The sequence below is a fragment of the Alligator sinensis genome, unplaced genomic scaffold, assembly GCF_000455745.1.
Source record: "Alligator sinensis unplaced genomic scaffold, ASM45574v1 scaffold876_1, whole genome shotgun sequence".
Taxonomy (NCBI): Eukaryota; Metazoa; Chordata; order Crocodylia; family Alligatoridae; genus Alligator; species Alligator sinensis.
This window is the reverse complement of record NW_005841938.1, coordinates 3086672-3112306: the sequence shown is the minus strand read 5'-3', so window position 1 is coordinate 3112306 and position 25635 is coordinate 3086672. Positions and strand designations below refer to the sequence as shown.

Below are 25635 nucleotides of genomic sequence, written 5' to 3'. Positions count from 1 at the left end.
GCCGTGGGCATGGTGGGACTGGCCTACGCCGCCGTGCCGCTCTACCGCCTCTACTGCCAGGTGTGCGGGGCCTCGCGGGCAGCACCGGCACCGAGACCCGAGCGCGGGGCGGGGCAGCCAGGGCGGGGCGTGGCTGAGAAAGAGATGAAACAATACGTTTGAATCGATTCGGGGAAGTTTACTGAGAAGTGAAATCAGCGAGAAATAAATATAATGACTGAGAAATAATAATAATGCATTTGCACGTATGAAGGGAAGCTTCCTGAAACATGAAATCAGCGAGAAATAAATGTAACGACTGAGAAATAATAATAATGCATTTGCACGTATGAAGGGAAGCTTCCTGAAACATGAAATCAGCGAGAAATAAATGTAACGACTGAGAAATAATAATAATGCATTTGCACGTATGAAGGGAAGCTTCCTAAAACATGAAATCAATGAGAAATAAATGTAACGACTGAGAAATAGTAATAATGCATTTGCACGTATGAAGGGAAGCTTCCTAAAACATGAAATCAATGAGAAATAAATGTAACGACTGAGAAATAATAATAATGCATTTGCACGTATAAAGGGAAGCTTCCTGAAACATGAAATCAATGAGAAATAAATGTAACGACTGAGAAATAATAATAATGCATTTGCACGTATGAAGGGAAGCTTCCTAAAACATGAAATCAATGAGAAATAAATGTAACGACTGAGAAATAGTAATAATGCATTTGCACGTATGAAGGGAAGCTTCCTGAAACATGAAATCAATGAGAAATAAATGTAATGATTGAGAAATAAAAACAATGCATTTTAGTTTGTTAAGGGTCGTTTACTGAGAAGTGAAATCAGTGACAAATCAATGATTGAGAAATAAATAAAAATAATACATTTTTATGTATTAAGGGACGTTGACTGAGACATGAAATCAATGAAAAATAAATATAATTGAGAAATAAAATGAATACACTTTAAGGGAAGCTTATTAAATGAAAGCAGTGAGAAGTAAAATGAGAAATAAAATATAGGGGAAGTTTACTGAGAAAAAGCAGTGAGAAATAATGATTGACAAAAATAATGCATTTTAATTTATTAAGGGAAGCTGGCAAATGAAATGAGTGAGAAACAAAATGGTTGAGAAATACATGAAAACAATACATTTGAATGTATTAAGATTACTGAAAAATGAAATGTGAGAAATAATAAAAATGATTGAGAAATAAATTGAATACATTTTAATGTAAGGGAAGTTTACCGAGCAAAGAAATCTGACATAAATAAAATGACAAAAATAATAAAAACTTAAAACATAAGGGAAGTTTACTGAGAAAAATCAGTGGGAAATAAATATAATGATTGACAAAAAGAATGCATTTTAATTTATTAAGGGAAACACTGAGAAATGAAATGAATACATTTTAATGTAAGGAAAGTTTACCGAACAATGAAATCTGACAACATGACTGAAATAAAAATAATAAAATCTTAAAATGTAAGGGAGTTTACTGAGAAAAATCAGTGAGAAATAAATATAATGATTGACAAAAATAATGCATTTTAATCTATTAAGGGAAGTTTACAGAGAAATGAAATCAATGAGAAATAAATATAATCATTGAGAGAGAAATCTGCATACCAAAAAACAAAAATAACAGCATAGGTAGTGAAATGAAATAAATACAGTAAGACACCAAAAAAAAATCTGAACTGGGCTGGGGGAGAAGCACTGCTTGAAACCATTAATTTTTTTAATTGACTGAGTGGTGTAACGCAGGGGGCTTTTTTCCAGAGAGAGTGAAACTCCCAGTGCCTCAAAACATCCTTAATTTTATACTTAACACGGCAGTAATACGAGCTCTCCCTGGTTCCACAGACCACTGGACTCGGGGGGTCGGCGGTGGCAGGTCACGGCTCAGACCACATCGAGACTATGGAACCCGTTAAAGATCGGATCATCAAGGTCACGTTCAATGCCAACGTGCACGCGAGCCTACACTGGAATTTCAGACCTCAGCAAAATGAAATATATGTAAGTGACACGGTGATCAATCATTCTTTTTAAATCTTACCCTTGTGGTACTACGTGCAGGTCCTGTGAGCAAGTCACTTGGATGTACAGGAATCTGGTCCTGAAAAAAACTTGAACTTGACTGTAAAAATCTCAGCATCTTGGCCAGCAGCAAGACCATTCACGTCCATACTGTTCACATGAGTGCGTACAGAATTGGGACTCGGTGCAGATTGGAAAGAAGGACATGGGCACCTAAAGTCATAAGTCTAAAATGATGATCTAACCTGCACCTAATGACTGTTGTTTTGATCTGAGATGTCCTACATTCTTAAGACCATTTGGATCCTTTGCTCCTCAAGCTCTTCAGCTCCTCAGCCTTGAGTTCAGTGCAAAATACAGCAACCATAGACACTTTAATGAAAAGATATGGCTGGTGGCAGCAGTGGCATCTTTTTTAGTCTCATGGTTAGACCAAATTCTCAGCAGTTCATTTTGTCCTCTGTCCCCTTGTGGGCTATAGGCTAAGCTGAGTGGGAGTGTATCCTTCTCCCCCAACTGAAGACCGCAGAAGGAACACAAGGTTCATGGAGCCAGAAAAAGACAATGAAAAAGGGACCATAATAACTGCCCAGTGGCCAGAGCTTACAGCCAGGAGTGGGGAGTCCTGGATCTCTGCTTCCTGAACTGCACACATTTTACGTGAGAGAGTCACTGGATAAAAACAGACATAATCCTGCAAGTGGGCAACAGAACCCAGTGCATCCCCACCTACGAAGTGCCCTTAAGCAGCATGCCACAGAGGCAGGCTCCTGGCCTTCAGTAACTATTTTAATTTCCAGTCCGATGTGCGTCGTCGTCAGCTTTGCTAACATTTTTCAAAGACAGGTGGTGACTCTGCCTTCATGGGGGGGGCGAGGGCGGAGGGGGGCGGGTGATTGAAATGAATATTTCTGAAATAAATCAGTTATGCCTCAAAGTGCTTGGTGTGAGGGGTAGTGGGTTGTTGGAACTATAAGTCACAATATACAATTCTTCATTCAACAGGTGGTACCAGGAGAGACTGCACTAGCCTTTTACAAAGCAAAGAATTCAACTGACAAACCTGTAATTGGCATCTCTACCTATAATGTGGTGCCTTTTGAAGCTGGGCAGTACTTCAATAAAATACAGGTAAGTTAAACGTGATACTCCCAGGCACAAAGTACAGCTGTTCAGCTTGATGCTAACCTAATACTTCTCCCATAAGCAAAACGTTTACTTCCGTAAATAATTAGGGTGATATTTTAATTTGCTGACAACCTGCAAAATGTAGGTTTTCAGATGCACAGACTTTAAAATAGTCATGCCTTGATCTGCTCTCTCAGCTTAGGCTTTTTAATAATAGAAGTCAAATACTGAAGCTCTGTTTGAGAGATTCCAAAACAGCAACGCATGCGTTTTCTGTCACATAGTGATAAACTGTCTGGTCATATGGTACAGGCTATCCACTAAAAGCTATTTAATACTTTTCTACCAGCACTTTTCCATTAATGTATTTAGTATCGTCACAGTAATGGGATTTACCAAACAGAAATGACCCTTGCAATCACAAATGGGGGAGAAAGGTCATTTCATGGACAGTCTCTATTAAAATAATGGTCCGCACAACAAAGGGTAGAAGACTATCTCCACATCATCATACAGAGGAGGTCTCTGTACCCTCGAGTTTCCAATGAGATGGAACTCCACCTCAGTCCTGCTTAACATTTAAAACTTGTCAAGGTATGAGCATAGTGAAACAGATGCAGAAGATCTTTGCTCTAGCCTGCAGTATAACATTTTTGTAACTGTTCCTGCTTTCCACGTGCAGTGTTTTTGCTTTGAAGAACAGCGGCTGAATCCCCATGAGGAAGTGGACATGCCTGTCTTCTTCTACATTGATCCTGAATTTGCGGAGGACCCCAAAATGGCCAAAGTTGATCTGATCACACTTTCTTACACTTTTTTTCAAGCAAAGGATGGACAAAAGTTGCCTCTTCCAGGTTATCAGTAATATACAATATTGACACTGAATAAAATCTCTGGTACCTGCCAATGCCAGTCTGTATGGATGTTCTTCTAGAGACACAAGAAGGAGATGAAACATTGCAGCAAAGTACCACACAATATGAATGCCTATTAATTATTGTACCATTACAGGTATATACTGTTGTTCCTTCAGATATTTATTTTTTATTCCAATATTTGGACAGAACGGATAGCTAAAGGGAAGTCTTTGTAATCAAATACAAAAAATGTTGTGAAGATGTAATTTCCTATTCCTTACTATACACTCTTGGATACATAGAGTGTGATTAACAATCACAATCCAGAAAATTAACTCTTCCACCTAAATAGTGAGCATGAATACTCATTCCTGTAAATACTCTACCTAATCTTGTGAGCTAAGTAAGGATTTTTTAGTGATCCATCCTGTTTTTGTGTGCTATAGAAGGGAAGTTGGAAATCATCCATTTTAAGTTATTACTGAATCAAAAAACACAATGTCATATTTGGATCACTTGCTGCTAAAGGTGCTGCTTTTTGGATGAGTTATATTCTACATGTTCTGACTGCATGTGATTATTTCTGACCTCTTTGGAATTATTTATAGAAATATTGTGTCAATTCCAACTCAGGTAATCATTTTGCTAACAGTACCATATCCCATTGTCAGGGAAGTTAAGAATAAAAGAACAGCCATTATCAGAGTACAGCTTAAGTAGCTACATGTCTATGTGTATCCCTTAAAAGGGCAATAAAGTAATTTGATATCTGTGAAAATAGAAAAGCTGTTAATTGGCAATTTTCTGCTTTGCTGCTATGGCAGTTTCAAACCACATCCTGACTTTGCTTTTCAGGTTTCTGTTCAAAACCCAATATAAAGTAGCAAAAATGTCTACAAGAAGTCACAAAACCTATCAAAACTTATGAAAACAGCTTGATCTATATGTTTAAATCTGTCTTTTCTTTTAGGGAGGTTATATAATCTTTATCACAATAGTTTCTAAACACTCTTTAAGAAAGAATGAATGTTATTCTCCCAACACCTATACGATACATAGCCTGTTTTCATAGTTTTTCATTCCTTAGTTTAATGGAAAACTCTGTCAAAGAGGTGATTGAAACCTTCCCAATGTCTCATAATCCAGTATCCAACCTTTTAGTCCAATCCTTCCTTTCCCTCCCATGCATAAAATCTGACAAAAGCACGACCAGTGGCATCTTTCAGACTATAGAAGTAAATAGGCACCTTCAAAAGTGTGGGGAAAATGGTTAACTTCTTCCATTTAAGACTTTGTAAATTAAATCTGTGTACAAGGATTGAGAAACTGTGCTGTGGAAAAAACATCTTGCTGTCCTTCCCTGTTTTTTGGGTGGAGCGGGTGAGGGTGGAGGAGGAGAGGCAGGTTCAGGTCATGCTGTTTTAAGATGTACAAAAATTGCTTTGAAAACAAATATCACTGCGGTAAATACAATTACTGGTATCCAGCATATCTTTTGTAATGACAGAATGTCAAATCTTTAACTACTCATTAAAGGGTGTAAAGTGTTTTATGCCATTTGTCACATTGTTCTATGCATTTTTACTCTCTAGAGGGTAAAAACCTTTGCATAGAGTGATTCTGAGAGTCATTGTTTAAATCCTAAATCTTTGTCCTATAAAAAATAACAGCTTAGCCACTGGCATTTCCAAGTCTGTGCTGCCACAAACAAGAGTTTCCATATTACCTGTCAGGTGCTCTTGAGAAACAGACCAGAAGTTTCCTGCAGATCACTGTGACCTGCCAGCTTAATGAACTCTACTAACAGAATCATCACTACAATTTCTCCTCCAACCACTCACCTGACTCCCAAGAAAAGGTTGCCACGAGGTTGAGTCTGAGTTTGTGGACCTTAGTGAGTGATCTAACCAGGAACCTTTGCTAAGTATCTTTTTCGGTTTTATCTGCCCATAATTTTTTTGCAGCTTTAACTAGGCTGGAAGAATTAAAATAGCGAACAAAACCCCAGCTGTGAAGTAGCTATACTGCCATAAACAAGGTGTTGGGGCTGTGATTGGTACAGGTGCAGTGGCCAAAAATACATACATAAAAATAAAAAAAGTCAACTCTATAATTAGAAAAGAGACAGATTTGCCAGTTACAGATGGACAGTGATTTTCCTTTGGAATGAGTCTGCCCAGAGAGCAAGCCAGTTTAAAAAAAATGCAGGGCAGGGTGCCCCAGCAGGGAATTGTTTTCTTTCCCTTTCTAGGTACCGTATCCAAACAGGACGTTGGTGATCACGATCTTCCACAGATCTCTTCTAGGCATACAGAATTTCCAGTGTTGATACATTCATCCATTTAGATAGACCCTTGACATAATACAACCTCTGTCTCCCATGATATCGCCTTCCTTCAGTCTTTCCAGTTATGACCAGACTTTCAGTTTCCTCATAACGTGTCTGAGAAACTCCAACCGTCTCTTTCGGATGTTGATCAGCAGCTTCCTCCTGCAGCCTGCTCTTAACAAAGCATCTTCATTTGAAGTGTGACTTGTCCAACATACCTTCAAAACCTGCCTTAAGAACCACATATCAGTTGCTTCAGTTCTCTTTTCCATATTTGGCGATATTGTCTGGCATGCTGATGCATACGTGAGGACTGGTGTAACGTAGCAATCCAAAACTCTTAACTTCATCCCCATAGAAATTTTACTAGTTTTCAATATCTTTTTTTCATTTTCAGAAATGCATCTTTTGCCATCCTTATTCTCAGTTTTATTTCATGATCACATTTACCATCTGATGTTCTCCAACTTCCCAAGTAGTTAAATTTATTGACCTGCCGTATCTGTTCCTTTTCCACTTTGATGCTGCATACCAGAATGATTTTGTCTGCTTCTCTGTCAGTAAGTACATCGGAGCGTCTGCTACTCATGCCATTTGTAGAGCAGTTTGTCATATTAACTGCTGTAGAGGCTTCTCAACCTACTTGTCATGCCTTGTGTTTACACTTAATTGCCCTCAGTGATTTCTGCATGAGGGTATAAATGTATGTTAGCCAAAAAATCACCACCATTTTGCGTGGTGATTTTCTACAAAATTTTTGTTCATACTCATGTTAATGTACTAACAAAAAACAACAACCGCGAAGCAGCTTGAGAACTTAATGTAATTTAATATTGCTTACATTTATGAAGTTAAAATACTCAAAATGTAAAACACATCATTTAAATAGAGCTACCGTTTCACTTGCTAGCCATACAACCAAATGAACTAAGCTCTCATATTTTAGATCATAATTTTAAATTCAAAAAGTGCTGTATCTTTCAGCAAAGTGCAAACTTTACATTCAGCATGGAAATATAGGCACTTCAGCCCTGCTAATGAAAACAGCATCTTTTTGTGATCTGCGTAGTTCTTTTCCATCCCTATGGATTATTCCTCTCTTCCCCACCCCCCTTTTCAGGATAACGCTGGCAAAAACCACTCAATGCTACGGGCTGGTTCATATCCAGTTTTTGAAAAGACCCATTAAATTACAAGGGAGGATATGGTGACCAAGATGCAAACAATCCTAAAGCATCTGTTCCTATCTTGACAAGCCTGGCAAAGAGTATTTGGTGTTTAAGTTAGTCTCTACCGAGACAACGTGCAGCAATTTGTTGAAAGAAAGTTTATTGTTTCCCTTTGTTTTGAGACCAGGCACTTAACCTGATTTGGTTTAAAAAACCAAATCAACATCATTACTATTTTAGATGTAAAATATAAAGGCAATGAACGTTGCATAGTGAGCGTATTGACATAACAGTCAAGAGGCCTGAAGTAGGAGAATTCTGAATACAGAAGAATCTCCAGGGTTTTCTTTTTCTGGTTGGTATCGCTCAAAGTACTTGCACAATGACAAGTCAGAAGTGAGGTTAAATAAAGATAAATTATACATCTGTAAATGGATAAAAATTCCATTTTTGTTTACTGCATAAAAATTAAGCAGTATGACAGCGGTTAACGTGACACAAAACTTGTTTACAGTTACAAGGCTACTTGTGTGCCACTAAAGTCAGAGGCAGAGTGTATTATTTTTAAATAGGGAAGTTTTGAAAGCATGTTTTAAATAAGGTGTAAACCCCGATACCAATACACACACACAGAATAGTCCCAGTGAAAAATTAGCACTTTTTAAGGCCTTGTGTATAGTGTTAGAGATCAGAGTTGATGGTATATCCAAGTAAAGCATATCTGTCACTTAAGATCCCAATACTTGTTGCTATGTTCAAAATACAATCTTGCATTCACTTTTCACTGATAGAAAGCAGATCTCCGAAGCTGGCATCAGAGATTAACTTTTGAGACAAGACTTCATTTCCTGTCTCAGCATCTGGAATCTTTTTTAACTCCTGGTTTGGACAAATAAGCATCAATTTCTTCGTAAATAGCTCTGAAAGAAAAAGAACAGAGTAAATACTAGTTTATGCTCCCTTCATTTTATTCAGCAAAGCATGCCAATGAAATCCTGGTTGGTAGGAATGTTTCCTCTAACAATTTATAATGAATGATTTGACACAGCAGCAGTAGGACAACCAGGGTCCAAAAGCAGCACAGTGCCAATCATTGTACAATTATGTACATTTCTGATATTACTCAATATATCGACCTAGGAATAGGAGACACATTTGAACTTCTTTCCTGTTTAGTTCAAAATATTCCACTTGTTTTGAACTAATCAGGATTTGATCTCAGGTTTGCAGAAGTAAATGCCTGGAGAGCGAAAAGGTTAAACCTGCAAACAGACGATAATAAAACTACAAAAGAACGTAGCTCTTGCTGTGGACCATGACATTACTAAAACTGCTCAGAACAACTGCACATCACATTCTGATGATTCCTCAAAATCAAGATTGCAGAAATTCTGGCAAAGTCCCAGTGAAAACCAGGCTTGAGTTCTGCAGCCTAGCTGGTTTCCTACTGCTTCATCCTCTAGCCTCCTAAGGGGGTGGGAGTCCTAAACCCCAGACTCCATTCCCATCCGTGAAGAATTTTTAAATTTGAGGTTTTTTCCCCAAACTTAGAAAAAAAACAATTGAAACAACTAAATCCACCACAGGATGACCTTATTTTCTACCCAGCTCTAGCAATCACCTGTGTTCATGGATGTAGCTGTCAGATCTCAGCAGGATCAGTGCTGAATTCTTGGCAGATTTGTGCTGCTCAAATTGATTTTTAGTTTATTTTGTTTTAGTACCTAGGCAATACACCATTTTCTAGCTGCCTCCTAACCATACAGATAAGTTTTATTGGCCACACCTGGCATATTCAGGAATTTCCCAGAATTTAGCCACTCCCATCTAGCTCTCACCAGATGCCCAGGTCACTTGGATTAATGTGATACATACTTTAACTGACAGAAATGCTTCGTATGATAAACTGTTCTGTCACATGCTGTTAAAAAGTGGAGACAAGCTATTTGAGTAATATTTGAAGTTACTCACTCTGTGGCATCACTTGGTGCTAAAGGATCAAACTCCATTATCTCATAGTAATGGGACTGTGACTTGCTCTTTGATTCATCTGAAAAGAAGAGGGAAGACAACACATAAACCTGTATTTTAAAGTAAGCGTGTCATAGGCTTGATAAGTTTCTGCTTTTGATCTTAATTTGGAACAAGACACCCCCCCAATTATCCCCAATGAGATTTCCAGCTTTAAATATTAAATAAACACAGTTTTCAATGTATTTATCATAGAGCCTTGTACCATCATTTCTGACAGTGTTATTTTGCTGCTGTGACTCTTCAGAGCCAGTCATTATGCCAGATTCTCCAGGCCAAGGAGAAAACCAGATCCCTACGTTAAGATTTGGGCTGAAGTGTAAAGCTACTTCACTTACCTGCTGGTGCTGCACCTGGCAAGCCTTCATTTAGTGATAAGGCATTGCCATTTTGGAGGTTCACCAGATGCAGGGGCACTGGATGTAAAAGCTGAGGAAGATGAGCAGAACATATTATTTAACAGGGAGATAAGCAGATGCTGGGTCAACTCTGGGTTTTCTATTATTTCCTATTGGAGCCTGTAACACAAGGTCTGACAACAAAACCCCTTTAATTTATTCCTGTTCTCCAGATACTTTTTTAAAACCCTAATGTGCATTTGTATAATTTACTTGTATGGATTCTAAACCTAATCCAGAAGTTGCAAGATCTGTACATGGCTGTTCACCTGCTTTTTAGAAATGAAGCAAGGAAGATGGGTGATGACAGCCTTTTATCATTTGAACTACAGGTTCCTAATGTGACTACAAACCCTTTAAAATTGGACCAGTAATTACTGGAGTAATTTGCTTGCTACATATGACTGCCTGGCAGCTATGGCTAGTCAGGGCAGATTTTTGTTTCAGCCCTTGGATTTGACTTGGTACAATAAAAAAGCTCAAAGAGATCAAGGCTATGCTACAAATAATGAGGGGGCAAACCTTACCTAGACAAGGAGCTTCCATCAGGAAGATTTGAGCAACTCACTCCCCAGCTATCCTCAAAAGTTTTGCTGCAAGTCATTTATTTCTTTTAGCATAGCTGGGTTTTCACGCCCTTTGGTTTTCTAACATCTAATCTTCTTTCCTCTATATACATTCCTTGCAATAAGCAGAGACTGGCTTCATTTGTGGACATGGTGCTTTGCCTGTGATAGATATTTGGCTACTTGTTTTTTTTGCTCAAGGTTTCTATACTGCTTTAACTTTAAAGTATTCAGATGGTTTGCTGCAGGAGATTTACTACGTAGCAATCAGTTGTGGCATGTAGGGACCTCAGTATGTTAGTTATATACTCTAATCACACTGGAACTGCTGAGGCAGACTCCGCAGAGATTGTGCTGGACAAGCAAGTATCTCGCACAAACCTTCAGATTATGATGTGGTATTTCAAGAGGGAAGTTGGCCTGGTACAAAGTACTCCCTGCGGCTGTGGAAAAAGGGAGTGGAATGGATCTCTCTTCCATTTGGACAGCCACCAGAATAAGACTCGAGATCTGTTTAAAACTGCCATTAAAAGAATGATATTCTCAGCATCACTATTACTCACGTTGCCATATGTATGGACAGCAGGGCTGCTTTGGCTTATACTTTGCGTGTCTGTTGCAAACCTGCAGGGGGGCGGGAGAGAGAGGAGGAAATGAAAAAAAAACAAAGATCAATCTGTTGAAAGCCACGCATTCCTATCATTACATTTTTTCTCTCATTTGCCTTTTATCCTGGGATCAGCAGGGTCACCTAAGCCAGAGACCCACTTCTGTAACAGATGGGGAGCTAACCAGGCACTCTCTGCAAGCGCTCCTCCCCACTTTGAAACTAGCTCTCCAAAGATCTTAAGCTGTCCTGGTTTACTGACCTGCAGGGCAAGCCGCAAGGCTCATCTGCTTCTCACTGGCACTGAGAGGGCTCGGGCAGGAAATCAAAAAGGTCTTAAATATATTTTTGGCAGCTGGGTTATTATACATGTTAATAACAGGTCAATGTGTGTTACAGGAGTCAACTGATTTGAAAGCATTTCAGGGAGTCATTTAGAGCAGTTTTTTTCAACCTGTGGTCTGCAGACCTCTAGGGGTCCACAGACTATGTCTAAGGGGGTCCGGAAAAGCTGACTATGATCAATCAGAAGCATGTGAATACCGACATTTACCATTCAAAGGGGTCCGCACCTCCATTTGAAATTTCCAAAGGAGTCCGCAAATGAAAAAAGGTTGTTAGTCTGGAGCAGGGGTCGTAAACCAGGCAAAGATGTACCCCCAGGGGTACTTGAGACAGCCCTATGGGGTACGCGTGGGTGGGCGGGGATGGAGCGCCGCCATGCAACATCCCGCACAGGCACCACCCACCCGGCTGGACACGAGGGGGTGGGGGAAGCTTGCATGCGGTGGTTGCTGCCACTCTGCACCCAGCCGCCCCCCCGACAGCAGCTGGGGGTACACTGCTCTGTGTCTGGCCACCAGGTGTACAATGATCTAAAAGGATTGAAAGCCCCTGGTCTAGAGCAAAGGTAGATGCCCCTGCTTAGCTGAACACCTTTACAAAACATGAATAGGTCCAAGTGTACATGGGCCTGCCATAGGCATGTAGCAAAGCAATGACAAAGTGCAAACATCTTTGAGAGCATGATGCTGTCTGTAGTTTCCTGTTGAGATACTACTTACAAGAACTGTTGAGCATTTGCTGTTCCTAAATCCAGATTAGGGTAAAGCATAGGATGCGCATTGTTTGGATCCGGAGCACTTGCAGACCTGCAATCTAACATTTGGATTGGCGTTAAAATCTTGCAAGTTTTATTTAGCAAATACTTAAGTGTTTGCACTTTCATCTTTTATAAGCACTTCACTTTGGGTGGGCGGGGGTTGGGGGGGGCAGAGAGGTGAGTAAAGGTGCCACTGAGAAGCTGTAAAGTTTGAAATACACACTAAAAATTCTGGTCTTCAAACAGTCTGCTAAGACAGCAAGTCGGAGTAGAATTCAGATTACTGTATTTCTGCCTGACATACTAAAATGCCAGAAGGGAAGAAAGCAAGTAAATCACTGGCACTAGGCATAGGAGCAAACATATTTTAAACTACAGGACTACACTATTTCTTATTCTAGTTGAAAAAAATAGGTACCGTCAGAGCAAATGCATTGCATTTCTCTCTCTCCCTTGTCTAAGCAAAACTGTTGCTGAACTGAGAGAGCCATTTGAAAAAACCTTACGAGCTGCAATATGTTCACAAACCTCCTCTTGGTAAACTTAAAGAACAGATAACCAGTGCCAGTAAGATAGTTATAAAGGCACATGGTTATGTTCTTGGGCCTGGGAGACAGAAGCAGTTTTCTTTTAAACAATGCAAGGTCCCCTTTCGAATAATGAGGGAAGCACATTATTTTAACACACATGCCAAAGCTCTATTTTTGTACAAGCCCATTTAACATCAGACAAATACATTTGTAGTAATGTGTCCTGTAGGGGCCAGTGTTCTACATCACACTGTTCTTCCCACCGCTACCTACATTTTGTGCCCTCTCACATGCATTTGAAATGCATCTGAGAAAGCCCACCCATCATATCAGCACAGGGGAATGGCAAAAATAAACTGCTTCACCTTGTGCATTAGCAAGAACCGTAGGGCACCTATGCACAAGTGTGGCAGCTGCTCTGACACGCAGGAATTCAAGTTGGTCTAATGAAAGGTATCGTCTCTGAACCAAGAGTTCTAGACTTTTGCATTTCTTTTTGTCTCAGACCAACACAGCTACCAAATACATCTCTGAAACATAGAAGATGCTGAATTTTAGCCGGGTTTGGATTATAAACTTCACTGCTGAACAACAAGAAAAATGTCTACACCTCCCTGCTTGCTACCTGACACCAACAGGGAAGGAATCCTGTTTGATCTGCACAACAAAGAGCATCTCACAAAGATACTCTCAAGGACCCAGAGGGACAGATTTCCAGCTTAAGCTTCCTCTGTGCAAAAATGAAGTTTACTTCCTACATATGGGGACTTTTTTGCCATTTTTAATTTTCCCTGATCCTAACGAAGGGTGTGTGAGCCCAAAATTTTGCAAAAATATATATATATTTTGCAATTTCTCAGTTGGTCTAATGAAAGGTATCATCTCTGAACCAAGAGTTCTAGACTTCTGCATTTCTTAAGTTTCACAGGCATCTTGCCCTGCATCCATGAAACAAGATCCCAATGTGATTTGATTTCTACCTTGCTTTATGGTAGACTTCCTCCTATTTGAGAAAATCGAATATTTCACTCACTCAATCCTGAAGACTGAGAAGTAACAGCACCATTTTGCATCACTGCCAACACAGGGGGCACAGAACCGGAATGAAGGTCAAGTAGATCACAAGGAGGAGCAGATGGCTAAAAAGAGAGAGTTTAAAAACCTTTAGTTTTAAAAGAAAACAAACTAGAAACCTTTGAAATCAGAATCTTGTTATTAATAAGAGATGGGATGGCTGGGTTTTTTTTTCTTTTCAAACATCTTTTGATGTTGTGGTTGGAAAATGCCAATTCCCTGAAACCAAAACTTATTGCAAGAAAAACATCCATTTCAACAAATTTCCCATTTGCAAAACATTTTGGAAAAAAGGCTTCCAAAAAAGGATGTCTCAAGATATTTGCAACTAATTTTTCAATTTTTTGGGTGGCAGTGTCTTTTTATTTTAGAATTACAGTGAATTTACAGTAAGTATTTTTAAGAAGTTGAAATCTAAGAATTTTGATTAATTTGATCCAAACTTTGACTTGTGTGGTTCAACTGGGGATGGGAAAACTTTGCAAAACCTCAAAAACTGTCAGCTAGGAAAGCAGTTTTGTTCCCAGCTCTATGGAATGCATGCATCTTGCTGAAATTAAGTAGGAAACCAAAAGAGAAATTAATCAAATCTCACATTTTTTACATATAGTTGTTAGCACTAGATAGAAGAAATGTACTTAAATTAAGGGACTCGTGAATGACCACAGAAGAGGCGACTTGGTTTATTATTATAAACTAGTCCAACAAAGTAAATAGCAATCAAAAACATGCAAGTGGCCACAAAGGAAACTGCAGCAGTAGCAGTTTCTCATACGAAACAAAATTAACTTCACCTTTCCTTTAATAATTATGGGCTACATCCAAATCCCCATAGCACAGCCAGCCTCATGCTGTATTCTAAGGAGGCTGCGTGACTCTATAGTATCCTCGGTTTTTCCAACCCCCTTTGGAAGGCACTTGTTGAAAAGCCATTCAGTTAACTGAATTTCTTCAACTAAGTGTAACAGTTACAAGGTAAGTTAAGAATAGAGATGCAGTACAGTAGCAAATAACATTTTTAAAAAGGGATTTTCTTTTTTTTTTACATAAGGGCCACAGTTAGTTTAAAAAAAGATGCTGTTGTTTGGAGAGCGGGGGATTCAGATAACCAAGAATGTGCTGTGGCTTTGTACAAGTTGAGACTTGCATATCCTTATTTTGAGTAACATGGTTAATAAATAGGAGCAGCGATGGAGGAAAACAAACCTATAATCATTCATTTTTCAGCTCCACAAATGTTTATGGGGGCTAAAATGAAGGCAAATCTGTAGAAGAAAAGAAACATAGTCCTTTGCGTCATGCAAGAGATTAAAGGAGAATCTAATACGTGGGTACAGAAGCAATAAAACTGCAGTTGAATACAGTTCCTCTCTTTTTGCTTGTCCTTTCCTCATTTCCATGTTAAATTCAAGGGTTATTTGATACTTGTGCTGCAATATGACCTTCTTTTTGTGTGACTTTTGAAAATTAATAGAACAAGATAATCCCTACCAGAGACAGTGAACTGAAATCCATCAACTAGAGAATTTAATACCTTGTGTCACAAAAGCATATTTGTTGCCAAAAAAAAAAGAAAAGGAAAATCTCGTGTTTATAAAATCTAGGTCAGATTCCAACGCCAATGTTTTTTAGTTTGTCTGCAATTACTCACCTCCATGCTCTCTCTCTGTATTCTTTGATTCTCCAAGAAGCGCACTCGGTTACGAGAGAACCTGTTGGAAATAGCTCACTGTTAATGGCTTGGTCTTTAAATTTCCAGCACCATCATTCAAACAGGAAGTCATTCATAAGAATTCAGCTGTAATTTCTAAAGGCCAATCCTATAAAGGGAGGTCGACGATGTATATCACGTGCCATAGTCTCATGCACATTTATAACTCCAGTCATCAGTAAGAAGTCGTTGACATGAGGAAGGACACCTTTATTGGTACTGTACTGAACAACAGATGCATAGTTGCTGGAGCCACTAGAGGGGGTCATGGTTACAGGCACTGAGCCAATGCTTTTAAATTCACTGGACTCCGTAGCGTCCCAAGTAATAAGCAGATACAGGGAATGTAGTGTGACTTGCCTTAAAATCATACATCCATTTGAGTGATAATGAAACGGCTCCAGTTAGTTAATCACAACTATAAAATTACAGTCTTTCAGACATCAAGTTATTCAGCAATGTACTGAGATTTACGCACGGTAAACAAAATACTTGCCCAATAGCAAAGATGTCTACATTATTACAAAACTGCTATGAAGTATAATGCAACTGCAGCCAAGAAGGCTCATTAAATACACAGTGGGTGCGTCTACACAAGCCACTGACCCACCGGTACTGCACAATCCCGGCGGCGCATGGTTATTTTTAGATGCTACACGGCTGTAACGATGGGCTACGCTGCCATAGCTCATCACCACAGTGCTATAGCGTCTCATGTACATGTGCCCAGTATCACTGAACAAAACATGTTTTTAAAAATGACCAATTTCCCATTACCATTTGCAATTATTTGTTCTTTCTATCAGTAGGGGGCCTATTTCCCACAGAATCTGTTGAGTTATACCCACAAGTCAGTGTTTATACCTCAGCTTCCCAAGAAAAACCTCAATCATCAGGACTAATAAGATTCTAGGTCTACATTTGGATAAAGTGGATTTATAGAAACCAAAGAGAAATTCATTTCTGTTTTGCCAACACAGAAATCCTCCTAAGGCAAGAAGCGGAAAAACAAATCCTCTTTAAATAGATGACTACTGTAAAACATGACACATTGCTGTAGACTCTTGATTTAAGAATAATTAAATATTTTGAAGAAAAACCTAGAAGTTTTGCTAGCAACAGTTGGAAAAAATAATAGCAATCTGACTGCTGTATTTGCGAAAGGTGGAAAAGGGAAAAAAGGAAAATAGTCAAGACTGTTCTTGGTTGCTGCACACCCACTAGTTTCATCCATTGCAGCATCTGGGAGACAGAGATAAGACACGTGTGAACAAGATAAATAGGAGCTATAAAACAGACACATATATGATAACGTCTTCTGAAAGACTGGGTTATCTTGTGACGAGGAAGAAGGCACAGCACTTACATTGTTATCCTTAAATTGTTGCTTGTGGTGTAACCATTTTTCCCATTTCTATACCAAAGTAACTATGATGTACCAATGTAATCAGCATTCAGCTCCAACTACTTTCTTCAGAAAACCTATTAGGGCGAAACTAATGTAGCCTTCCTGATTTCAGAAAGTTGCAGTTTTCTGTTCATAGCAAATACCTCATAGCTTAGGCCCCAAAGAAAACAAAAAACCCCACGGTTGAGGATACATTGTCATGCACAGAGCACTGATTTCAGCCGAGACATCTCAGGCTGCACCTGAAGAGAAGCTGTGACTTCTACATGGAGAAATTACCATCTTTTCCCAAGCTAGGACATTTATACTGAAGCAAAGTTGAGCCTGCTTGGGCCTTAGAAGTGGCTCTGCAGAGCTGTTCCTGAGTGGCAGATGCACTGAACCAGGAACAGAATATTCTGGGCTTCAGTTAAATTACACAGTACTAAAAACACCTGAGCCTCTCTTTGCCTTTTCTTCACTGCAGCTTTCACTTGTGCTGCCAATGATGGAGCTGAGCTCATGGGGAATTACAGGTTTAAAGTTTTCTGTTATAGACAATATAACAGCAAAGCCATAGTACTGACTCCTCCTGACAATTACAGATCCCACCCCAGTCTTTGCAACAGCAGGAGTCTTAACCCCAGTGCCGTGGCCAAAGCCCAATATGATCAATTATATTCTGCTGAGTGAAATGTTCCCCTGTATAACTGGATAGGGCATCTTCTTCTTTTTCTGTATTAACTTCCAATCCTGCTGTCACTGAAGTCAGTGACATTTCTTAACCAGAGTGGGAGTGGGATCAGACCCCAGAACTATTGTGCAGCACTGTAATTCCCATTAGACAATTGCAGCGGACGTGGCAATATAGTTTGTGGTCAGCTTAGCAGGGGAAGTGATGTCCCTTTAGCTCGACACCGTACAGACATGGAGCCAAAAGCACTTGTGGCACTTTAATGAGAATCCCAACATACTGAGTAGCTACTAATGCAGAGGATTCATTAAAAGGCTGTTGAACATTTGCCTCTGTCACTCAGTGCTGTGTAACCCCAGGCAGCTCTCTGAAGCAGTCTGCACCTTACTATCCCCAGCTGTAAAACATAGTTTCATAGTAGCTAGGGTCAGGAGGGACCTGAACAGATCACCTAGCCTGACCCCCTGCCAGAGGCAGGAATGAATGCTGGGTTCACAAGACCCCAGACAGGTGATTGTCCAACCTCCTCTTGAATTTGCCCAAGGTAGGGGCGAGGACCACTTCCCTGGGAAGTTGGTTCCAGATTTTGGCCACCCTAACTGTAAAATATTGCCTTCTGATGTGGATGTGGATATTGCTTACTGATTAATTTCACAGGTATTTTATGTGGATTAATGTCCCCCCTATCTGTACAGCACTTCGAGATCCTCCACTGAAAAACACCATATAGAAGTAAAATTTGAAAAACACTCTGGCTTCCCTCTGGATACTGTCAAGGATAGTAATGACTACAAATTTAAAAAAATTCAAAGCTTTAATTTAAATATTAGTGTCACAACCTTTATTAACTTTTGTGATTGTTCTAAGTGTATGTATGTGTGATATTTTATTTCTCCTATCGTAGCATCTCAAGGCCTGGATGACAAATCCAGTTGTGTTGGGCTCTGTACAAAACAGAACCTAAAAGACTGGTGGTGCTTTAAAGAGACTCCCAAACCATAAGCTGCAGATTGGCTTAAATAGAGGCCTTCTCTTTATTTCACCAATAGATTTATCTTACTACTCATGCTGCCTCCTGTGATTTCATCCATGCTACGACTGATATACCACTGTGCAGACAGTGCAGTTTTCCAGAGAGAAGACATTTCATTTGTTTTTCCTTAGGCCCACGACCGAGGCGCACAGTCGAGGCATCTGCACAGTTTCACAACTCCTGCAGCGTCTAAGAGCCTCTCCTCTTCGTGTGACTCTTTACTTCAGAATTTCCACAAAAATTGGTTTTGTACCAGAAATTCACTCAATGGGAAAAAGGAAACAAAACCCTAGTGACATATACCTGCAACACACACTAAGAAGCATGGTAGGTTGGAGTACTTAGGCAAGGGGCTTCTCATACATAACGTTAATCATCTTATACCCAAACTAACATCTGGTATTTTCTTTTAATTTGAGGCAAGCTGCATTTATATTAAAGGTAGAGGTGCAATGGTATATAGGATGCATATCAGATCAGCACCGATAAAAGGAAAATTAACGTTATTGGCTATCGGCTTTTTTTGGCCAGTGTAGTCAATAATGTTCACTGATAAATATAATATGCCTTCTGGCCGGGTCCCCTGGATGCTGCATGCATGTATGCAGCCGCACGCATGCACGTGGCCAGGAATGCAGCTGGGCAGTGTGGAGAGCAGCACCTTGCAGATAAGTCTGAGGAGGGGCAGGGGCACGGAGGAGCGGGACAGAGCTATGGGTGGCTCGTCCAGGGGATCAGTGGCCCAGTGCTTAAAATGGTGGCAGGAGTACTTGAACTAAAGCTCGTTGAATGAGCTTTAGTTCAAGCGCTGCTGCCACCATTTTTAAGCGCAAGGATGCTTTTAACCGCCCAGCCGAGTGGGGCAAGGGCAGATGTGGGCTGCTCACTGTGGGCTCGGGGCTATCTGTCCTGCTGCCTTTGCCCTGGGGACCCAATGCTGGCCATGCACCCCCTGCCTGCCTAGCAGAGAGAGACACAACTCGCCACCCCACTGCTATTGGGTGGGCAGGAGATGCATGCAGCCCCTGAGGGAAAGGCAGCAGAGCAGAGAACCCCGAATCCACAGCGAGCAGCCCGTATCTGCCTTGCGGACAAATCTGGGGGGGCACATGCCCCCACCCCCAGGCTTCCCCGGGGTGGTGCGTACAGAGGTGAGGAGCTGACCACTCCCTTCCCCTCGTATCCCCTGGACGAGCCAGCAGTGGCTCCATCCCACTCCCCACCCCAGCCCTGGACCCCACTCACTGCCCTGGCTGGGCAGCACTCCTAGCCCCTACCCCACTCCCTCCCTCCCTCCCTCACCATGGAGGCCTCAATCTGCCTGCCCCCATGCCTCTTCTCCTCCACAGACTTACCTGAAGAGAGCTTCTCTCCTGTAAACCAGTTTTCTGATTGGTATTGTCCAATATAGCTGGTTAATAATTGGCAATCGGTATAAGCCAAGAAAATCTTTATCACTGCACCCCTAATTAAAGGTGAACTAAAACTTGGGTTACTCCACAGATGGCATAATAAGGAAACAGAATTCTGCGGTCAAAATAGCCTCATATCATAAGTGAAACAAATATTTACTCCTGCAGCTTAGGTAGAACAACTGGTTTCAATTCTGCAAAAGGATCATGTGATCTTTTTAAGAAAACTAGGAAGCAGGAACTCTACCCTTTGGCTGACGTCTACAGTAAAGCTGTCCAGCAAGATTGCTCAGGAGGGAGAGAAAACATGCTCTTCTGTGGGAATGCATGTACTCTGGATGTGAGAAACTGAACCAGACTGTGATCAGGAACAACTGGAACTTGGAGTGGAGTGGAGCCAAATCCAGTGGTGCTCAAAGAGAAGGAAATGTCAAACTCCAAGACCATTTCTTTCCACGTACTTTTTTATTCCCATCTACACTAAGTAATTTGATTTAACCACTATGCAGGTCTTCTAGAGGCCTTCCACAAACTATCAATCTTCTGTGTCCAGCTTGTGAAGCATCAAGAGGAATAAGAGAAACATGATCACAAAACAAAGAGGAATGTGCTCCTGTTCTCTTTGGGACCGAGGATGAAATTCACTTCTATGTTAAGGGCCAGCACTAATCATATGGACCAGTTAAATCCTTCAAGGCCTGAGTGGGACTTCAATGCTTCACATGCCTCAGGCTAGCCCTCTTGCCTAATGGGGGATTTCACTCTAAAGAACATCAGACTCAAGAGTTAAGTTTTCTTGAACAAATTTGGTTGGTGCAGTGTGAAGGCCAAATGTGCAAGTGTTCAAGACACTTACCTTTCATGTCCCAGGAGGACATTATTCAGGTCTTCATTCACTTGAATTAGTTCGATTATCACATCTTCATTCTGAACTATTGCCAGCAGCTCTATGATCCTCTCCTGCATCATCCGACACGTTTTGTATAGTTTCTGCGTATAGAAGAGGGATGTCATCATTATGGTTTCCCACACAATTCTGGAGGATAATTAACAGCTTGTGAATGCTAGGGAGGCATTGATAGTGCACTGTCTAATTCAAATAACTATGTACATGCTAAAGAGCACTCATGACAAAATCTCCACATCCCATTCTTTAATTCTCAAGGATTCTTCTGGCAATCTTCCTGCACATTGGGGCCGATGACTCCCATTGTCACAATCAATATCCTCAGTGATGACCCAGCCTTGCTTTTTTGGTAGCTTTGTCTGCCTTAGAAAGCCAGGGAGTAATGTTTTCAGAGGAGCAAGCTGTTATTTTTGTTTGGCCGAGGTGTGAATTCATACTGGTCTTCACTCAAAGTCCATTACAATCAACACAATTATTTTTATCAGCTCCACTGGATGTGATCTTGGATTGGACTCATTTATTTCAAAGAGTGAAATAAATAATCTAGAGTACAGATGGACCCGTGATACAAACCCATAATCCACAGTTCCTAGGATGGGTTTTACTCAGTATCCAAGGGCGTGTGTAGATAAAGCAGGGGCCCTAAAAAACACCGTTTTAATTTAGGGCTGATTAAACCCCCGTGTCGTGCATGCACGCTGCTGAGTTACCTGCCTCTCCAGCGGGGAGGGGAGGGCGAACTGCTGGTGTGCGGAGTGGTCCCTGGGCTGTGGTGGGGGCTGGTGCTTCCCCCCGTGGCAGCTGCACCCCCTACCCCCCACCCCAGGCAGCACCTGCCCGCAGGCACCTGGCTTGGGTGGTCCCGGGGGGCACTGCAGCTGCAGAGGGAAGCACCAGGCAGGCAGGCTCGGGGGGAGATCAGGCTCGCCGCTTTTCTTGGGTGGAGCTGCTTTCCTGAGCTGCTGCCAGGCTGCCTGCAGGGCTTCCTGCAGAGCCGTGGAGCTGCACAGAGCCCGGTGCTTGGCTCTGCGGCTGTAGGGGCAGCAAACTAAAACTCCTCGAAGGAGTTTTAGTTTGTTGTGCCCCAAGTCATTTAAGGTGCATTACGCCACCAAATTTCCTACAGCAGCTGGAATTAATGCGCAATACACCACCGAGGCGTGCAAACACCAACACCATTAAAGCAGTGCAAAAGCATTTAGCCCGCTTTAAAGTGTTGTGCGCACACGCTTCTTGTTTCGTCTACACACGGCCCAAGAAAGCAAGTTTGTTCCCTACTTTGCCTGGCTGGCAAAGTGCTTAATTAATTTTTTTCTGCCAATGTAATGTTTTGGGGGGCTTACTGTTCCCAGGTGTTTCAGAACACAGTCCACAAGGGGCTTTTTAGCCACTGAGATAACTGCACGAATTCAAGCCCCTTGTCTCCATGTGGATCACAACTTGCCCTGATGCAGTTTTCCCTTTTACTAGGGGAATGTCCTAGATCTTGGGTGATGCAAGGCTAAACAAACAAAACACCCCTCTCTGGGCCACTTAAGCCTAAAGCAAGCGGCTCTTTCACAAAGAACACTGTGAAATGAAAACTGAACAAGTATTGTAAAAGGATATAATCCTTTGATCCAAGTGACCTGGGTGGAGACACAATCAAAAGACGAGGCTAGGCTTGTAAAAACCAACATGCATTTGTTATGCTAGACACTTGGTACTTGGAAAAGGGTCTTCAGGAAGGAAGACAAAATACCATTGTTAGACTCAGGAATAAAACTTTGTTCCTTTTACACTTTTGCACAAAGTGTGAAGTTCATTCCCTACCCTCCACCCCATTAACAATCATTTCACTCTTGGAGTATGAGCTTGCACTGCTTACACTTCTATAGTCTTCCTGATGGCAGGAAGACCTACTTTGCTTTTTACACAAGAAACTCTGGCCAGAAATGGCAGATCGTATAACTCTTGCCCTGGTTTTCAAAGCACTAACTTAAGTGCATGGTACTGGCCCCTACCATGCACAGAATTAGACAGGACATTTTGTTCCCATCCTTCAAAAATGTTCCTGTCCTGTATCAGGACAAAACCAAAATCTTTGAAGTTTTTGGTTTTTTTTTTTTTTGTGGGGGGCGTTTACTGATAGAGGGTAACTAATATCCCAAGTGAATGCTGTAACCACCAGGCTGAGACACTCAGGATTAGGTCTCTGCTCTGCCACTCTCCACACCTCAAGGATGCTCTCTCATTTTCCCTCCACTTTATTTTAACTGTTTGACTTGGTATAAATAAATATATATTGGAGAAGAACTTCACCCAAAGCCATGCAAATGCCCTATTCTCTTACACACACACACACTTTGGACACAGATTTCATCTTACAGCTGATAACCCTTTCCTGAGCAGTTACACATCCCCACAAAAAGCCCCAGATGTGGCAAATCAAAATTTTCTGACGACAAACTATTTCGTCAAAAAATTCTCAACTGGCTCTGGTAACAGGTGACCTCCAAACTGGGCTTAGCACAGATGCAAACAGAGGTTCCTTTGAACAAGCGACTATAAGCCATCTTATTTCTGCTGGGCAGCCTAATGCATGCCCATTCTAGCTACCAGCAAAAGACAAGGCATGAGGATATGCTGTTCCTATCTTCATTCCCCTCCGAAACACCTACCACCACCAGTGGCTGGGAAGTAGCTGGACATGTTCTATGCCAGCCAAGTATTAAAGCCAGCAGTAGGGCTCCTTTGCACCACTGCAGTAACATGCATCAGCTAGCTGTGTCTGCCTGATAAGCATCATTATACCCATTCTACAGCTGGATAAACAAGTTAAAGGCAGAGGTCGACATTCATGGTCACAGATGACTTGATAGCAGACCCAGGAAGAAAATCCAGAATTCCCCCACTGTTACCCCTATCCTCCTCTCTGGAGAAGACCCCAGTTCTACAATTGACTGCCCAGGTCTAGACTGCTGCTCTCACCCAAAACGAAGGATAAGACTGAAGGAAACTTAACATGTAACAATAAATCTTTGTATTTTTTGTGCCTTAAATTACATCCTTATTTGTTGTTCTTGTGGCTCCTCAAGCTGAGCCAAACCCTTGGTTATTTTAATTTTGTTTTCTATGTTAGCTGGGAGAAAAATATATATATATCTTGAGTGATATGAGAGTAGAAAGGAAATGAGACTTATTTACTGCACAGATTATTGCTGCTGCTTTGGAGGCAGAATAATTGTAGCACCCAATCATTATGCACCAGCATCCCTCTAAACAGACATGCAGAGAATTGTTAAACTATGCCTCAGTTCTGAGAAGCCAGCGAGCCAGTTTTGCACAGTAAATGTTTATGCAGATAGCTTTTATAAAATGCCTGTTATTTATGGGATTGCTTTATAATAGTCTCTCTTTAAGATAAACCTTAAAAATCCATACCATTACGCTGGGGATAGACTGAGTCAATGTTTGATTGCAGAGTTCTTAATAATCGCACTATTTAACTGCTTGAACATAGCAGCTCAAGAGGATTACAGTGGAAGGGCATGGGACATTTCTGAAACATGCAGTAATTAGCAAGTAGAGAACCGCACTGTGCTGCAATTAAATTGTGCGGTCAGTAGGGCTTTGCAAAGCTTCGGGTGCTGATCTGATTCGGAGGAGATTCGGCCCAATTCAGCAGCTGAATCTCCAAATCGAATCAGCAGATCAGTAAAAAGGTCCAAATTGATTTGGAAAAGATTCGGAGAGCTTGGGAGATTTGGGCAGTCCCCACTCGCTGCCACAGGGACCCGGACTCCGTGCTGGTAAGTAGGGGGCAGGGGAGGTGGGGGCTTGGGGAGGGGACAATGGGAGGACTCTTGCCAGACCATATTCCCTGCCTGCTCCCCCAGCCATCGGGGCTTCTGGGGGCTCGTGGCAGAGCCCCCCACACAGTGCGGGGCAGTGCAGGGCAGCGGGGATCAGCCCTCGGCCTGGCAGCAGCCGGTGAATCTGGGGCTTTTTCTTTTTTAAAGAGCCAGGAGCTGGGCCCGGGCAGGGCAGCCATTAACGGGTCTAGGAGAACGGGCAGGGGATGGGGCCTGTCCAATTCAGAGGTTCGGCTGAATCAGCAGCAGCCGAATCTCCGAATCGGATTCGGCTGAATCGATTCGGCAGTGATTCTAATCACTGAATCGAATCACTGTCCCCTGAATCAGACGAATCCAAATCCAAAGCGAATGCTAGCCGCTTCGCACAGGCCTAGCGGTTAGCAGTTTTACTTTCCAACTGGGTTTTCTTCTTATGTTTGTAAATTCATTTAGAGCCAGACCCTGGAAACTGGTGGCTTCAAGCCACTTGGCTCTTCCTCAGTTCTGGGACTGGCTCCCAGTGGCATCAGGTGCAGATTATGATCACCCCAGTTAGTCCTAATCCCTAGGCAGAAATCTCATACTAAAGGTGAACATAGCAAATATACCAGGATTTCCCCACACAGGGACAATTCTCCACTGGCCAACTGACTTAAGGCAGGTCTACTGAACTCACCAGGAGAACTAGCTTGCCAAAGCAAAAGATACAGAAAGTTCCCTCACCCTAGAATACGGAGATAAATTCCATATAAGGACCAGCTGTACCTGGTCCATATGCCTGAATCCAAAGTTGCCATATGGCACAGATCACTCATAAGGC

The 25635-nt window shown here is 41.5% G+C and overlaps 2 protein-coding genes across 2 annotated transcripts in view; one reads left to right on the top strand and one right to left on the bottom strand.

Annotated features, from left to right (window-relative positions):
* Positions 1–6: 6 nt before the first annotated feature.
* On the top strand, positions 7–4079 carry LOC102383279 (cytochrome c oxidase assembly protein COX11, mitochondrial). Its single transcript, XM_006019799.2, has 4 exons — positions 7–60; positions 1868–2023; positions 3050–3175; positions 3855–4079. The coding sequence occupies exons 1-4, from the start codon at positions 10–12 to the stop codon at positions 4035–4037; spliced, it is 516 nt and encodes a 171-aa protein (XP_006019861.2). The 5' UTR covers positions 7–9; the 3' UTR covers positions 4038–4079.
* Positions 4080–4217: 138 nt separating this feature from the next.
* Positions 4218–25635, bottom strand: part of TOM1L1 (target of myb1 like 1 membrane trafficking protein) — a 55490-nt gene continuing 34072 nt past the window's right edge. The window contains exons 10-17 of the mRNA XM_006019798.3: positions 20929–21062; positions 15487–15547; positions 13795–13900; positions 12194–12287; positions 11086–11146; positions 9897–9987; positions 9499–9577; positions 4218–8447 (exon numbers count right to left, since the gene is read on the bottom strand). Coding sequence (XP_006019860.1) covers positions 8381–8447; positions 9499–9577; positions 9897–9987; positions 11086–11146; positions 12194–12287; positions 13795–13900; positions 15487–15547; positions 20929–21062 — 693 coding nt within the window. The 3' untranslated portion in view covers positions 4218–8380. The remainder of the gene's footprint in view (positions 8448–9498; positions 9578–9896; positions 9988–11085; positions 11147–12193; positions 12288–13794; positions 13901–15486; positions 15548–20928; positions 21063–25635) is intronic.

What these genes read in the sequence shown, in the direction of transcription:
- LOC102383279 (XM_006019799.2), top strand. Translation starts at nt 10, where the DNA reads ATGGTGGGACTGGCCTACGCCGCCGTGCCGCTCTACCGCCTCTACTGC. An exon ending in TCTACCGCCTCTACTGCCAG is followed by an intron (nt 61 to 1,867) that starts GTGTGCGGGGCC and finishes CTGGTTCCACAG; the next exon opens with ACCACTGGACTCGGGGGGTC. An exon ending in CTCAGCAAAATGAAATATAT is followed by an intron (nt 2,024 to 3,049) that starts GTAAGTGACACG and finishes TTCATTCAACAG; the next exon opens with GTGGTACCAGGAGAGACTGC.